General features: G+C 45.9%; 3 protein-coding genes across 3 annotated transcripts; all 3 read left to right on the forward strand.

The window, feature by feature from the left end:
- Positions 1 to 1269: 1269 nt before the first annotated feature.
- On the forward strand, positions 1270 to 5360 carry LOC102714723 (binding partner of ACD11 1). The gene is made up of 8 exons (XM_006651757.3): positions 1270 to 1504; positions 1609 to 1727; positions 1860 to 1938; positions 2957 to 3031; positions 3125 to 3187; positions 3470 to 3807; positions 4035 to 4158; positions 5011 to 5360. The coding sequence occupies exons 1-8, from the start codon at positions 1499 to 1501 to the stop codon at positions 5029 to 5031; spliced, it is 825 nt and encodes a 274-aa protein (XP_006651820.1). The 5' UTR covers positions 1270 to 1498; the 3' UTR covers positions 5032 to 5360.
- Positions 5361 to 6375: 1015 nt separating this feature from the next.
- On the forward strand, positions 6376 to 8508 carry LOC102715004 (putative ammonium transporter 4 member 1). Its single transcript, XM_006651758.3, has 2 exons — positions 6376 to 7057; positions 7132 to 8508. Exons 1-2 carry the CDS (start codon positions 6485 to 6487, stop codon positions 7951 to 7953), a joined length of 1395 nt encoding a protein of 464 aa, XP_006651821.2. The 5' UTR covers positions 6376 to 6484; the 3' UTR covers positions 7954 to 8508.
- A 3357-nt stretch (positions 8509 to 11865) lies between these two features.
- LOC102715288 (beta-glucosidase BoGH3B-like) lies at positions 11866 to 14497 on the forward strand. Its single transcript, XM_040522302.1, has 5 exons — positions 11866 to 12148; positions 12246 to 12541; positions 12644 to 13036; positions 13140 to 13632; positions 13726 to 14497. Exons 1-5 carry the CDS (start codon positions 11914 to 11916, stop codon positions 14217 to 14219), a joined length of 1911 nt encoding a protein of 636 aa, XP_040378236.1. The 5' UTR covers positions 11866 to 11913; the 3' UTR covers positions 14220 to 14497.
- Positions 14498 to 14855: the final 358 nt, after the last annotated feature.

Genomic DNA, 14855 nt, shown 5'->3' on the forward strand with positions numbered 1-14855 from the left:
TATATTGTACGTAAATGTTAAAATAATATTATTTTGTCCTATCTTTACCCATCCAAAAGAAATTATCTTTATCAATTATTGCATCAGAGGAGCCGCGAACGAACACATTAGGACTAAATAACGTAGGAAACAATTGTATTATAATTTAATAAAACACATATTCTAGTTTTTTATTTTTATTGATAATCCTAGGATGGACGAAGTAACGCTTTGTTTAGTTTGTAAAATTTTTTTACAAAAACATCACATAAATTTCAGATTTTGCATGGAAACTGCGAGACGAATCTTTTGAGTTTAATTAATCCATCATTAGCACATATTGGTTACTGTAACAACTAATCATGTCCTAATTAGACTCAAAAGATTCGTCTCACGATTTTCCACATATCTATGTAATTAGTTTTAATATTTATATATATTTAATGCTTTATTTAGATGTCTAAAAATTTGATAGGATATTTTTGGAAAAAGTTTTTGGAAACTAGCTAGCTAATCGAGCTACGTTTTTCTGGCACTGGCCCACGCGCCAGTCATCGTTCCATTCCATGGTGGGAAGCAGACGGCGACAGATTTGCCACTTGACACCGACGGCCCGACCGAGCTGGCCGTGGGCCCAACCAACCACCGTTTCACTCCCACGAGGCCAAATCACATCAACGGGGGGCCCACCACGGCCCTCAGATTAGATTAAACCCACGGCCCAGTGCCAAAAATAACACCAGTTTTATACTTAACCCACTGACATACTGTGTTCTTTCTCAATCTTTTTCCTCGCGTTTTATACCCACTCTCCAAGCTGCTAAATGACAATTTTTTTATAAATATTTTGTATATAAATTTATTATCTAAATTTTTAAATAAATTATTATTTTAGAGTAATTAATTCTATCACTTATACGATATAGTTATTAAAAATAAAAAAACTTTCATTACAAAAGACACAGCCTAACAACGACTCGCAGGTGGGCCCAGTCGCTGCCCTATTCGGTGGCTCAATAATAATAATAATAATACATTAATCAGCAGCGAGAATTACTACTAGCAAGACCGGTTTCGTTTACAGGTCAGAAGAGATGGCGCCGCCGCGAAGCAAACTCAGCAGCCAGCATGTCTCACAAGAAACACCCCCTGCCCTGTGAAATGATCGTTGTACCCCTAGCATCTCTCTGCCGAGCGTTTGCCACGTGGGTGTTGCGGCCGTGGGCAGAACGGGTATTTTGGCCCTTCCGAGGTGGAGTTCTTGGTTCGTGTCGCGTACTAGCAATAACTTTCTCGGCGACCAGCGAAGCGAACAGCTCGAGAAAGAGAGAGAGAGAGGCTTTTCGCAGCCAACCCGACCAACCAGCCCCGCCATTGCGGATCGCCCGAGCACCAAACCCTACCCTACTCAGCCCAGCGCAGCCACCAGCCTTCCTCTGCTTCTGCTGCTGGTGCCGGGATTCCTGGTTGTTCCTCGCGTGGGTGTTTTTTTTTTCTCGGTGTCGTGCCATCATCATCCATGGAGGTGAGCGGTTCTTGGGTTTTTTTTTTCTTGCGGCGGTTTCGGAGTGGGGGGAGGGGGCGGTTGCCGGAAGGGGAGTAACCGTGTGAGGGGATTGGTGCTTGCAGGGCGGGAGGAGGGCGGTGAGGACGGTGCGGGTGCGGAACATCTCAGATCTGGCCGGGGAGCGGGAGGTGCGGGAGTTCTTCTCCTTCTCCGGCGAGATCGAGCACGTCGACATCGGATGGTGAGCGCTACTTTCCCCTCTGATTGCTTGTTCGGATTGCCGGTGGTTGCCTCCGCTGCTTGAGCATTCAAGTGGTAGTTTTTTTTTTGTGTGTGTTGTCTGAAAAATCACGGTGCGATTTTGTGCTTGCAGCGATGGGGTGGCGACAGGGAGGACAGCCTACGTCACGTTCAAGGATCCCAAGGCCCTAGAGATCGCGCTGCTGCTGTCGGTATGGTTCCATGCATTGATTGGCTAGATTTGTGGCTTCTTGTTGTGGTGGTTATCCAATTGGCGTGCCTCATCAATGATTTTAGTATTTTAGCATACTGACATTGTGAACAGTGTAGTTGGTATCTGTAGCTATAAGCCTATTATGGCCTGTTTAGGTACCGAAGAAGCCAAATTTTATGTCGGTTGCTATCGATATCGTGGCGTGTAGCGATAAAAGGGAAAAATACATTGACAGTATTTTGTCATTATTATGATACGTCACACGTACTATAGAACTTGTTGCATTGCTTGTACATATTAGGAAGAATATAAATGTTTCAGTACTGAACGCTCAGTCGTCTTCCTTGTGGAGATCTTTCGTATTAGATGAATCACCTAAAAGTGAGGATCATTGTGTGATTCAAAGGCATTTTAATGTAGAAGTCATTCAAATTTGAGTGCTTTATACTTTTGCCACTATTACATATAACCATGTGCTACATAGTTTCATGCACTGGCAAGCAAATGATTGAAAGATGCCTGGTGCTTTCTTCAATTGTCAATAAAATCTTAGAAGCCATTGACCATGAAGTGCAATAAACAAAAATAAAATATAATTACATTAATGCCTACTTTGATTGGCATGGAAGGGAACAGCATATTATATGGGGTTACTGCTGTGGTCTTCTGACTTTGTAATTCTGTTTTGCAATTTAAGAAATCTGCTTCCAGTTATTTCTTTATGTGCACTTGCAGCATTTGTGCAAATCTGATAAGCGTGCATCAATTTCAACATGATGATCTCAGTTGAAATGTGCCCCTTCTGTAATGGATGGACTGTTCCAGTTTATATGCTTTCATAATGAAATACATCGCACAAATAATAATCCAGTGCATCCCTTAATTAGGGTATATTCTTCAGTCTAAGTCTAATTATGCTACTTAGGTCTCGCAGCACTTAAAGCAAAGAGATGTTTGATAAGCTTCCCCTTTCAGTATCGATTATGTCTTATTATCTTCCAACTTCCATTTTTCAGGGAGCAACAATTGTGGATCGGGTTGTCAACATAACCCCTGCTGAAGATTACATCTACATCCCTGTTACTGACCAGGTACAGCATACAACTAGTCTATGTTACCCAAATGTCAGTAGTCTCCTTTAATTCCTATTTTTCATAGAGACATCTGTTTTGAAAATCCTGCAGCAACTTGTGGTCAGTGAGGTGACAAGTACAGCTCCCATTGCAGATTTGGACCAACCTAATGAGGTGTCTTTCATTTCCAGTGCACTATATTTTATTTTCCCCAGTATATTACTGTAGCATATTATGAAGTTCCCATGAACTAGGGGGAGTGGGCACTGATAAATTGAACCAAAGGAGCATCCGTAACTTGTAGTAGGTGGGTTAAGGATGACTGTTAATCAGATGCAACAGCATGTGTGATCCTCCTCCTGGCATGAAAATTGGGAACCAACGCTTATTTGCTTGTAGTTTATTGTAGTATGTTATGCTTGGTGCTGATTAAAAGCGTCTCATCCTACCACATAGGCCAATTCCAGTCCAACTACTGGCCGTGTTTATGTCAGCAAGGCTCATGATGTCATGACAACTGTGATGGCAAGGGGTTCAGCAATGCGACAAGATGCTGTGAACAAAGCTAAAGCATTTGATGAGAAACATCAATTGAGGGCAAATGCAACGGCCAAGATCAGTTCCTTTGATAGGCGTGTTGGCATTTCAGAGAAGATAAACAGTGGGATATGCGTTGTAAATGAGAAGGTGAAATCTGTGGACCAAAGACTACATGTTTCTGACAAAACAATGGCTGCTTTGCTGGCTGCAGAGCGCAAGCTAAATGACACTGGCTCTGCTGTGAAAACCAACAGGTTTCTTCTTATCCCTGCATTTGTTTATGTTCAGCTTATCAATTTGTTTTGATGATGTATTAACAACAAATAAGCATTATTTCGTAGTAATGGTTGAGTACCTTGCAATTTTGATGCAATCTATTACCTTTATAATGCCTCATCATGAGTATGTAAATCTTTTATATATGTTAATTGTCTAGACACTTCTTTCACTGATTTTTGCCATCATCTGCCCCTACTTGTAGGTATGTGTCTGCTGGAACAAGCTGGCTAAATGGTGCCTTCAGCAAGGTTGCCAAGGCTGGTCATGTTGCTGGCTCAAGAACAAGAGAGAAGTTCCAAATAGCTGTGTCCAATCTAACAGCAAAAGTAAGTCAATAAACTTAACTGTTGGTTACTACTGAGTAAAATAATCATGACTAGCAATGTAGGCTACAGCTGATAAATGCATTTAGCAACTCTTGAGCTACAGTCTCATTTTGATCTTTTATTCAGTAAATGAATAAACTAGCATGAAACACTGAAACAGAACAGCAGTTCCACAATCATTTATAGGCATGCCCAATAATTTAAGTTTGACACTTTGACTGTTAGCCTACCTCTTCAGTGTGTGCAAAGGATCTCTTTGCATCTAAGCAATGGCATCAATATAACTCTAGCATGACCCATAATTTTTTTTTCTGTTAGGGGCTGTGTATTATCTTACCCTGAACAATCAACTTAACATCACATTTTCCTGGATTTGACTCAGGCTTGAAGTTCATGATCTTAATAGAAGAATCCTCTCTTAGATAACATCTCAACCCAAAGAATGAGGGAACACAGAAGAATGAATAGGGACAAACTAGGGTGGGTAGTGCTGGAACAAGTTGACTATGGAAGTGTGGAATGTTAACTAAAAACTTGCTATTGACACATAGTATATTATATGAGACATTTGGAGCATATAGTGTGCTGTGAGGCTATGATTTTGTTAGCTTTTGGCCAACCTAAGTAGAATTTGCTGAAGACAAAACAAAGGCACATAACCCACCAAGAACAACTTAACCTCTCGCAAACTTCGCTTCAAGCCAATTGATGTGCATAGTTTTTCTCACTTGTGGAAATAGCATTTCAAATAGGAAGGGCTATTTATGAAGCTTGCTGGGGTACAATATTACGTGTGTGCATTTTCCTTCTCAGCCTCATACTTCAATTCCATGTTTCCCCTTTATGCAATAGGGCCCTGCTGTTGTTGCTTGAGTTGCTGCGCTGGTTTTTGAAGCTCTTCTTCCCGGAAAATCGATCATAAAGCATTGGGCAATCACCTTCACTTGAATGTATCGACAGTGTTGGCTTGTAACTGTGTATTTCACTGTTCCCATTTTTACTTCGGGGGAGGTTTTTCCGGTGAGCCATGTCAGATTTGGTACATAGAGGATCTCATGTTTTGGGAATTTTAGAGCCGTCATTCTTTTTTAGTGTCGATGTTAAATTGATTATAGGTGATAGTGATATTCTGGGCCATGTTCTTGACTCGGTATGAAGTATTGGTTGTTATTGATGTCTCTGTGCTTGTGCCAACTTTGTTCATTGAGCAATTTGTGACTTTATTAACTGTTGGTAATTGGAATGCTCATCCATCGGTAGTGTTAATTTCTTGATGCGAGTACTTCCATTTGTCATGTGTTGGCATTGCTTGAATTATTTGCTCACAACAGCGACTGGTTACTTTTGTAACGGAAACTGAGAGCTGCGCCTGCTAATTTGCTGACTCCAAACGAAGCATCTCTCGTGAAACGATTGGAATAAATTCTTTCTGCTCATCTTTTCATAAGAACGTCAGCCATCTGTATGTCAGCCTGTTTCATTGAGGGTTCACAAAATCACCGGTTCCGTTTTTGGGGAGTAAAAAAATGAGCCATTTGCCTGTTTGTAAGAGGGGAAAAAGCTAAATCCTTCGAAGATCATGTAAAATTAGACCCTATTCGATTTGTAGGAAACATACAAGAACTTTGGAGGATTTGTAAGAAGCCCTTTCAAACAAAGGATTGTATCCTATGATTTTCCTTGAAACTCCTATGAATTGGACAACATATAGAAATTTTCGAGGAAAATAAAGGATTCTATCTCATGTTTTCTTCATGCCATGGCCCTGAATTTGTGTGTTTCTCTGTTTGTCGATCAAAGGATCGTGTTGAACTTTCATGTGTTTCTAATTCTAGTAAAATTTCAATGACATTTTATCTCTACGTTTTTTCTATTACCGAGTGATTGTTTGTATTTTTCGTAGAAAAAGTCAAATGCCATATTTGCAAATAGAAAATAATTTATAAACAAATATTTTATATGTATTTCTAGCAATCTAAATCAAGGCTAGAAAACAAACTTCGACGAAAAAACTCAAAATTAAGTAATTAACTCTAAATTTAAGATTAAAAATTTAAATTTTAGCTTATAAGCAGACGGGGTGATACGTTTTCATAATCCTGGATTTTAAATGGCTTTTTACTTTTATTCAGAAATCTAACACAAATCATGCGCTAATCGTCTGGAGGTGGTCTAAAGTATCTCAGCCACTCTCAGGAATCTGCGCAGCTTCCGGGATTCTCCCATCTCGGACCATTTCTCCCCTGACCTACTGTTTAGCTGCTCCCCTCTCTCCACGTCCACTTGGCGCCATTTCCATTTCCTCTTCCTTCTTCCCTCACTGCGAATGGCGACGGAGGCGGCGCCGGAGTGGCTGGAGAAAGGGGACAACGCGTGGCAGCTGGCGGCGGCGACGCTGGTGGGGCTGCAGAGCGTGCCGGGGCTGGTGGTGCTGTACGGCAGCGTGGTGAAGAAGAAGTGGGCCGTCAACTCGGCGTTCATGGCGCTCTACGCCTTCGCCTCCGTGCTCGTCTGCTGGTGCCTCTGGGCCTTCCGCATGTCGTTCGGCGACGAGCTCGCCCCCTTCGTCGGCCGCCCGGACCTCTCCGGGCTCGACCAGGCGGGCTTCCTCTCGCGGCAGGGCTTCGCCGGCGCCTACCCCGCCGCCACGCTGGTATTCTTCCAGTTCGTCTTCGCCGCCATCACGCTCATCCTCGTCGCCGGCTCGCTGCTGGGGCGGATGAATTTCCGGGCGTGGATGCTCTTCGTGCCACTCTGGCTCACCTTCTCCTACACCGTCGGAGCCTTCAGCGTCTGGAGCCCCAATGGTTTCCTCTTCAAGGCCGGCGTCATGGACTTCGCCGGCGGCTATGTCATCCACCTCTCCTCCGGCGTCGCCGGCTTCACTGCCGCCTTCTGGGTAGGCTACACGTACCATGCATATCTTTTTTCGTGCCAATTCGATCGCCATGCTTGACGAGGAGCCATGGGCAGGTTGGTCCGAGGACGGCGAAGGACAGGGAGGCGTTCCCGCCGAACAACATCCTTCTGACTCTCGCCGGCGCGGGGCTGCTGTGGATGGGGTGGACGGGGTTCAACGGCGGCGCGCCGTACGCCGCCAACGTCGACGCGTCTGTGGCCGTCCTGAACACGCACCTCTGCACGGCGACGAGCCTCCTGGTCTGGCTCCTCCTCGACAGCTTCGTCTTCGGCCGCCCCTCCGTCATCGGCGCCGTCCAGGGCATGATCACCGGCCTCGTCTGCATAACTCCGGCGGCCGGGCTGGTGCAGGGGTGGGCGGCGATGCTAATGGGCGCGCTCTCCGGGAGCGTGCCGTGGCTCACCATGATGGTGCTGCACAAGCGGAGCCGGCTCCTGGCGCGCGTCGACGACACGCTCGCCGTGCTCCACACCCACGGCGTGGCCGGCAGCCTCGGCGGCGTCCTGACGGGGCTCCTCGCCGAGCCGCGCCTCGCCCGGCTCTTCTTCGGCGACGACCCCCGGTACGTCGGCCTCGCGTACGCCGTCCGCGACGGCCGCGCCGGCGCGGGGCTCCGGCAGGTCGCCGTGCAGCTGGCCGGGATCGCGTTCGTCGTGGCGCTCAACGTCGCCGTGACGAGCGCCGTGTGCCTGGCCGTCCGGGTGGCCGTGCCGCTGCGGCTCAGTGAGGAGCAGCTCGCCGCCGGCGACGACGCCATACACGGCGAGGACGCCTACGCGGTGTGGGGCGACGGCGAGACGTACGAGCAGTCCGTGCACGGCGGCCACCCTATGACGTCCAATCCCGTGGCGTCCAAAGCCGACGAGATGATATGAACCGAACTGAATTTTTCACAATCATTTTACAAAGAAATTTTACAAATAGATTCATCGAGAAACATTATCTAAAATATGTTACATATCCCGTTCTCGGTGACGGCAGCTATGCCAGTGACAGTCGAGGTATAATGGCTCATGCCACGCATGTCACGATGTGTTACACTGAGGTGGGGTTGACTGTTTTAACTTCACGCCAACCCTTTCTCGATGCATGCTAGATCTCAATCAACTCCATCTCGGCATCACGCATCATGCCACCAAATTGTTATATCTCGGCGTCATGTAAGAAATAGGCTTATTTTTAGATAATATTTCTGAATATGTCCATTGGTAAAATTTGTTAAAATGTGAAAAAATCGCAATTTTGTATAGTTTGCTTTGACTTGGATAAGATCGTTGGAGATCGATTAGTTACTGCTGCGATTAACTAGAGTATTATTAGTGTGACGTCTGTTTGGCAGCTTAGAGGAATATGACTGGGAGTTCAGGAAATTTGGAAATTTGATGTTTAGGGTTACTTCCTTTTTCGGCATAAGTAATGAAAGAGAGTTGTGGAAATTGTATTTGAATTGATGTTCTATGGCTCATATTTATTTACTTATTATTTCCACTTAGATGGGTAATGTCATCCCAACTGCCTGCCCTCACTTAGCTATTGAAAATGTGGAATTTGCTCCTAAACTTTAACTCCTAATCTCTCCCCAAACTCCCATGCCCATCACCACTCAAACTCTCATTCCCTTCTAACAATTTGCCCTCCTCCAAAGCACACACTGTTGAGATTGGTTAGGAGTTTGAGCAATTTTATCATACTTGATGAGATACTAAGAGATATCATTGTTTTCTATTTAAAATTTAGTACCTCTTGCTATATTAGATTGTCAAATTTTATGTAGAAACCAGTGGTACCTCCTCAAGATAGAAAAAATACTCTAGGAGTTTTAGTTTGGGACTAGATTTATCGAGGGCAAATATATGTCTTAACCCTTACCTAACGGTTTGTTTTGTTTGATAATTTTTGAAAAAGGATCTGGGAGTTGATGGAGTACTCTAGTATTAAAGCAGCGCCCAGAGTGTTTAGTGACGTGCTTAACAACATATTTAACCTAAGCACTATACTTAAGAGCTTAGTGATATGCTTAACAACATGATTAAGCTAAGCACTATATTTAAGAGAGTTGCTTAATCATGTTGTTAAGTACCTCACTAAGCACCATGCATTGGAGGTGCTCTAATTCCTCGTCCTGTTATACCAAAACTCCCATGTCAATCAATCAAACATCAGAATTGATCGATACTATTGTATCTCGGTACTCACGTTCCCTTCTATTAATCCTCCATCAAAGGCCACTAGTACTATACCCGTGTTAACGCTACGATGGTATCTAATAATATAAATCAATCAACTAAAGGAAGTAGCACTATTAGGCTAAAAGTCCATTGGAGGATTGGCAATTAACTTCATGAGGTGTAAAAGATCATCAATTCAAATGCATGGACAAACATTTATGCAACTAAGATCCTCATCTAAAAAAAAAGACTCGAGGGATTGACTTGTATATTCAGATGGATGGAATGAGACAAATGAAAAAGGATAACCATACTAAGGGTGAGTTTCAGAGTAAAGGCGGAAGAAAGAACAAGATCATGCAAAATGAGATTTCTGATTAGTAAATGATAAGTTAAATGCTACCTATTACAAACTTGTAAATTGAATTAATATTGTTTTTAAAAGTAATTTGAAATAGAACTTTTTTAAAAAAAGACACACATAACTTAACAGTCTGAAAAGCTTACTGAAATAAATTGCGTTTTTTCCTTTTCCCTTTATAAGGAATGCGACCTGAAGCTTTGGTCTAAATCCATTATCGTCATTCTTTGATAAATGAAAAACTTCATTCCAATATGAATATAGTTTCTAGTTCTCACATCATCATCCTGGGGTGAATTTGATAAATGGATTATCAAAATTACATTACCATTCAAAAATAAAATGAGTTTAGTAAAAGGAAACAAAATAGAAAGCAATATTCATACGTTAAGGTGTGACTGCAAAATGTCGTAAAAAGAAAAATACATTCTTGAGCTCAATAAGACCAACATACACAGCAATGCAATCCAATCATCCATCGCCTACTATTCTACACACTACATATAGCTCTTCACTGCTCTTCTTGCTCAAAGCACAACTTACAAGCCACTTACAAACCTGGAAGGCCATCTTACCTGCTACAGGATTAACAAAAAAGAAGCAGAGTATATATTATGGTGGGCAAATGATACGGTGTGGAGTTATAGACTGATTTATAGCAGCATATCAGAATTACAAATTACGTAGGAAAAAATGATGTGAGGACTAACCATACACATCAGAATTTCCAGTGGAGCCCTCTTTCCAATAAGGAGGGCATATGGTGTACCATGGTTCCTCTTTGCTCTATGCTCACAGGGCTGCTTGTTTCAATCTCATTGTGACCTGTTCATTCACCACAGCATAACATTCCTTCGATCTTTCAGTTTTGAAATAAGTGTTGTTTATGAACACACACAAGAGTATGGATGCTTACACTGGAAATGCGAACCAGGTGCTTGCGGTGATATTATCTTACCAAATCAAGATATTGCCAATATGACCAGACATTATCACTTGATTGTGCATGCAACATTGATTCTAGACCTCATAGAGTACAGCTGACTGATAATGAAAGGAATTATGTGCATTGAAGAGGAGATATAATTCACATGGGCTCATCCAAGTTTTCAACCAGAGTCATGTTCCAAATTAGAACAATCCTACTACTCACAAATTATGTAAAATATCCCAAGAATTAAATTGTCACAAGTTAAAGATCACGGGTATGCACTATATTCGTATATCAAAAAAAAAAAGAAAAACACAGATGTCGTCGTTTCACATGGTAATTGCTTTCTAGCAATTGGGAAGGATTGATAACTGTTAGTATAGTCCTTATTCTGGTTAGTTTTTAGTTATGTTAGCTAGTTAGCAATAGTAGCTTTCCTTAGGCAGTAAGCTAAATGTTGTAGCAGTCACTTTGTCTGGCCTATAGTCTTAGTCAATTTTGATTTTAGAATATATGGTTGACGAATTGACTTGACCATGTACTATATATATCACCCATTCAGTTGGAATGGAAGACAGTTTCGGAAACTAAAAAACCTCTATTCTGCTCCTGCTTCAGTTCTCTTCTTCTTCCAGCCTCCTCTGTTAGACTGTTTTACATCAAAAAACTTCAATAACACGAGGGCTATGGACTCCTCGATCGAACATAGTGTCTGCCTTTCACTCTAGTGCAGTGCACTATTTTCCACTAATAATCACAACACTATATGCATTATGAAACAACACTATAGTGCCTTACACTACCACTTTGTGATTATTAGTGTTGTTTCATAATGTAAGGCACTATGATGCAAACTGCAAATGAGTTAAGCCTATGCCTGATCTTAAAAGGAGAAAGATATAGTGCTGTGTCAAAGTGGTAGTGGCATTTTCATAATTTTTCATAATGCATATAACACTATAGTGCCTTACATTATGAAACGGAGATAGTAGTAATAACTTATGCCTAATCAAAAAAAAGAGTTTATAAAACACTAGGCAGTTCGGACTTCGGAGGATCACACGACACGTAGATTTGATTTCTCAATCACCAGCCGTCCGATCTCCCACCGAACAACCACCAGCCGTCCGATCGCGCGGTCAAACTCAACCGAGCGAATCACCATCACCGCGGGGCGCGGTCTACTCCATCCCGTCTCCTTCTCCAGCGACGATCGAGGAGAGAGATAGGATCGCGCCAACTGACCCAACAAACCGTGGAACGCGATCCGCTCGCCGGCGGCTATAAATTCACCCCCACCTCGCCGGATGATGAAGCGTGTAACTCCTCCCTCCTTTGATCTCTCTACGCGCACGCGCGTTAAGTTTCTTTGGCAATGCGGGTTGCCATGTGGCGTTCGCCGGCGGCGGCGTGTCTCGTCGTCGCTGTCATCCTGTCGGCGGTGGCGGCGGCGGGAGCGGAGTATGTGAAGTACAAGGATCCGTCGAAGCCGATCGGCGAGCGCGTGGACGACCTCCTCAGCCGGATGACGCTCGCGGAGAAGATCGGGCAGATGTCGCAGATCGAGCGCGCCAACGCGTCGTCCGCCGTCATCCAGAAGTACTTCGTCGGTAAGCGCGTCGGTCTCTCCCTCGCCGCCGGCCGCCGGCCGCGGCCGTTGGTCAGTGGTCGCTGACGATCAGTTCGGTATGCGTGTTTGTTTTGCAGGGAGCGTGCTGAGCGGCGGCGGCAGCGTGCCGTCGCAGAAGGCGACGGCGGCGGACTGGCAGCAGATGGTGAGCCAGATGCAGAGGGCGGCGCTCAAGACCCGCCTCGGCATCCCGATCATCTACGGCATCGACGCCGTGCACGGCCACAACAACGTCTACAACGCCACCATCTTCCCCCACAACGTCGGGCTCGGCGCCACCCGCGACCCCAACATCGTCAAGCGGGTCGGCCAGGCCACTGCCCACGAGGCCCGCGCCACCGGCATCCCCTACACCTTCGCGCCATGCGTCGCCGTAAGCAACAGCACCGACACACGCTGACGCCGCGGTGGAACGAATCAAGTGAAAAAAGAATTAAGTAATGTTCATGGTGTTCGTTCGATCGCATGTGTGCAGGTTTGCCGCGACCCGAGATGGGGCCGGTGCTACGAGAGCTACGGCGAGGACACGAGGCTGGTGCAGCTGATGACATCGGCCGTGGTGCCGGGCCTCCAGGGCGACCCGCCGGGGAGGCACCCCAAGGGGACGCCATTCGTGGCCGGACACATGAACGTGGCCGGCTGCGCCAAGCACTTCGTCGGCGACGGCGGGACCAAGCGCGGCATCAACGAGAACAACACGGTGGCGAGCTTCCACGACCTGATGCGCATCCACATGCCGCCCTACGACGACGCCGTCATCAAGGGCGTCGCCTCCGTCATGATCTCCTACTCCAGCTGGAACGGGGTCAAGATGCACGCCAACCGGTTCCTCGTCACTGAGATTCTCAAGAACAAGATGAAGTTCAGGGTAACCTTCAGATCGATCGCTGCTGAAATCGAACTGAAATTTCTCGAAAAATTCATGTTTTTCTATGAAGTTTGTGTGAGTTTCTGTGGACAACGTCGTGCAGGGCTTCGTGATCACGGACTGGCAGGCGGTGGACCGGATCTCGACGCCGCCGCACCAGCACTACTACCACTCGATCCAGGAGACCATCCACGCCGGCATCGACATGGTCATGATCCCGTACGACTACCCGGAGTTCGTCACCGACCTGACGGTGCAGGTGTCGAACGGCTCGATCAAGATGGAGAGGATCAACGACGCCGTCAGCCGCATCCTCCGCGTCAAGTTCGCCATGGGCCTCTTCGAGAGCCCGCTCCCGGACCCGCGCATCGTCGGCGAGCTCGGCAACAAGGAGCACCGGGAGGTCGCGCGCGAGGCCGTGCGCAAGTCGCTCGTCCTGCTCAAGAACGGCAAGCCCGGGAAGAAGCCGCTGCTGCCGCTGGACAAGAAGGCCAGGAAGATCCTCGTCGCCGGCAGCCACGCGCACAACCTCGGCTTCCAGTGCGGCGGCTGGACCAAGTCCTGGCAGGGCCAGGGCGGCAACAGCTTCACCGCCGGTAAGCACGACGGCCGATCGCGAGAACGTCGGATGTACTCGCCGCCGCCGTCGTCCTCCTCTCTGAAACACCATTCTTTCTTGTCTCGCGCAGGCACGACGATCCTGGAGGCGATCAAGTCGGCGGTGGACAAGACCACGGTGATCGACCACTCGGAACGCCCGGACAAGGACTCCATCGCCAAGACCGCCGGCGAGTACGACTACGCGGTGGTGGTGGTGGGCGAGCCGCCGTACGCCGAGACGGCCGGGGACAACCTGAACCTGACCCTCCCGTCGGCGGGGCAGAAGGTGATCAAGGACGTGTGCGGGCTCGTCAGGTGCGCGGTGGTGCTCGTGTCGGGCAGGCCGCTCGCGGTGGAGCCGCACGTCGGCGCCATGGACGCGCTCGTCGCCGCGTGGCTCCCCGGCACGGAGGGCCACGGCGTCGCCGACGTGCTCTTCGGGGACTACGGCTTCACCGGCAAATCGCCGCGGACGTGGTTCAAGTCGGTGGACCAGCTGCCGATGAACTACGGCGACAAGCGCTACGACCCGCTCTTCCCGTATGGATTCGGCCTCACCACCAAGCCGCCTCGCCAAAGTTGATGAGAAGTTCCCGTGGTTCTTTTATTTGGAGCGTGTGTGGTTTTAGGAATAAATATATGTTAGGATCTTTTAATGGTTGTGTTTTTTTCCTCGTAGAGATACACTGTCGTGTTGCTTTGCTTCGCAAGGTTCGTTGTTGATAAGTTAGAATTGGATACACTATCATACACTATTAATCTCGTTATCTCTATTATTATGAACATTCCCTAGCAAAATACGTACCCTTGTGTTTCAATGGATGAAAACAATTTTCACTGTGTGCATGTCTGCACAAATCAGATCAGGTGTTAAACATCGAGAAGAAAAGGAGGAAATGAGGTGATGTCACTAATACGCTGGTTCTATCAACCTTTTAAATTGTTTGCTCACAACAGTATCATGTTAGATAAAAATTAGGCCAATATGACACAGACACAACATATCTATATACTACATCCGTCTCATAATAACATTATTTTTCGTTTTTCCGTGTCCAACATTTGACCATTCGTCTTATTTAAAAAATTTGTATATAAACTTAAAAAATTAGCCACGTATAAAGTACTACTCATATTTTATCATCTAGTAACAATAAAAATATTAATTGTAAAAAAATTTCAAATAACACGAATGGTCAAATGTTGGACACGGAAAAAC

The sequence above is a fragment of the Oryza brachyantha genome, chromosome 3 (genome assembly GCF_000231095.2).
Source record: "Oryza brachyantha chromosome 3, ObraRS2, whole genome shotgun sequence".
Classification (NCBI taxonomy): Eukaryota; Viridiplantae; Streptophyta; class Magnoliopsida; order Poales; family Poaceae; genus Oryza; species Oryza brachyantha.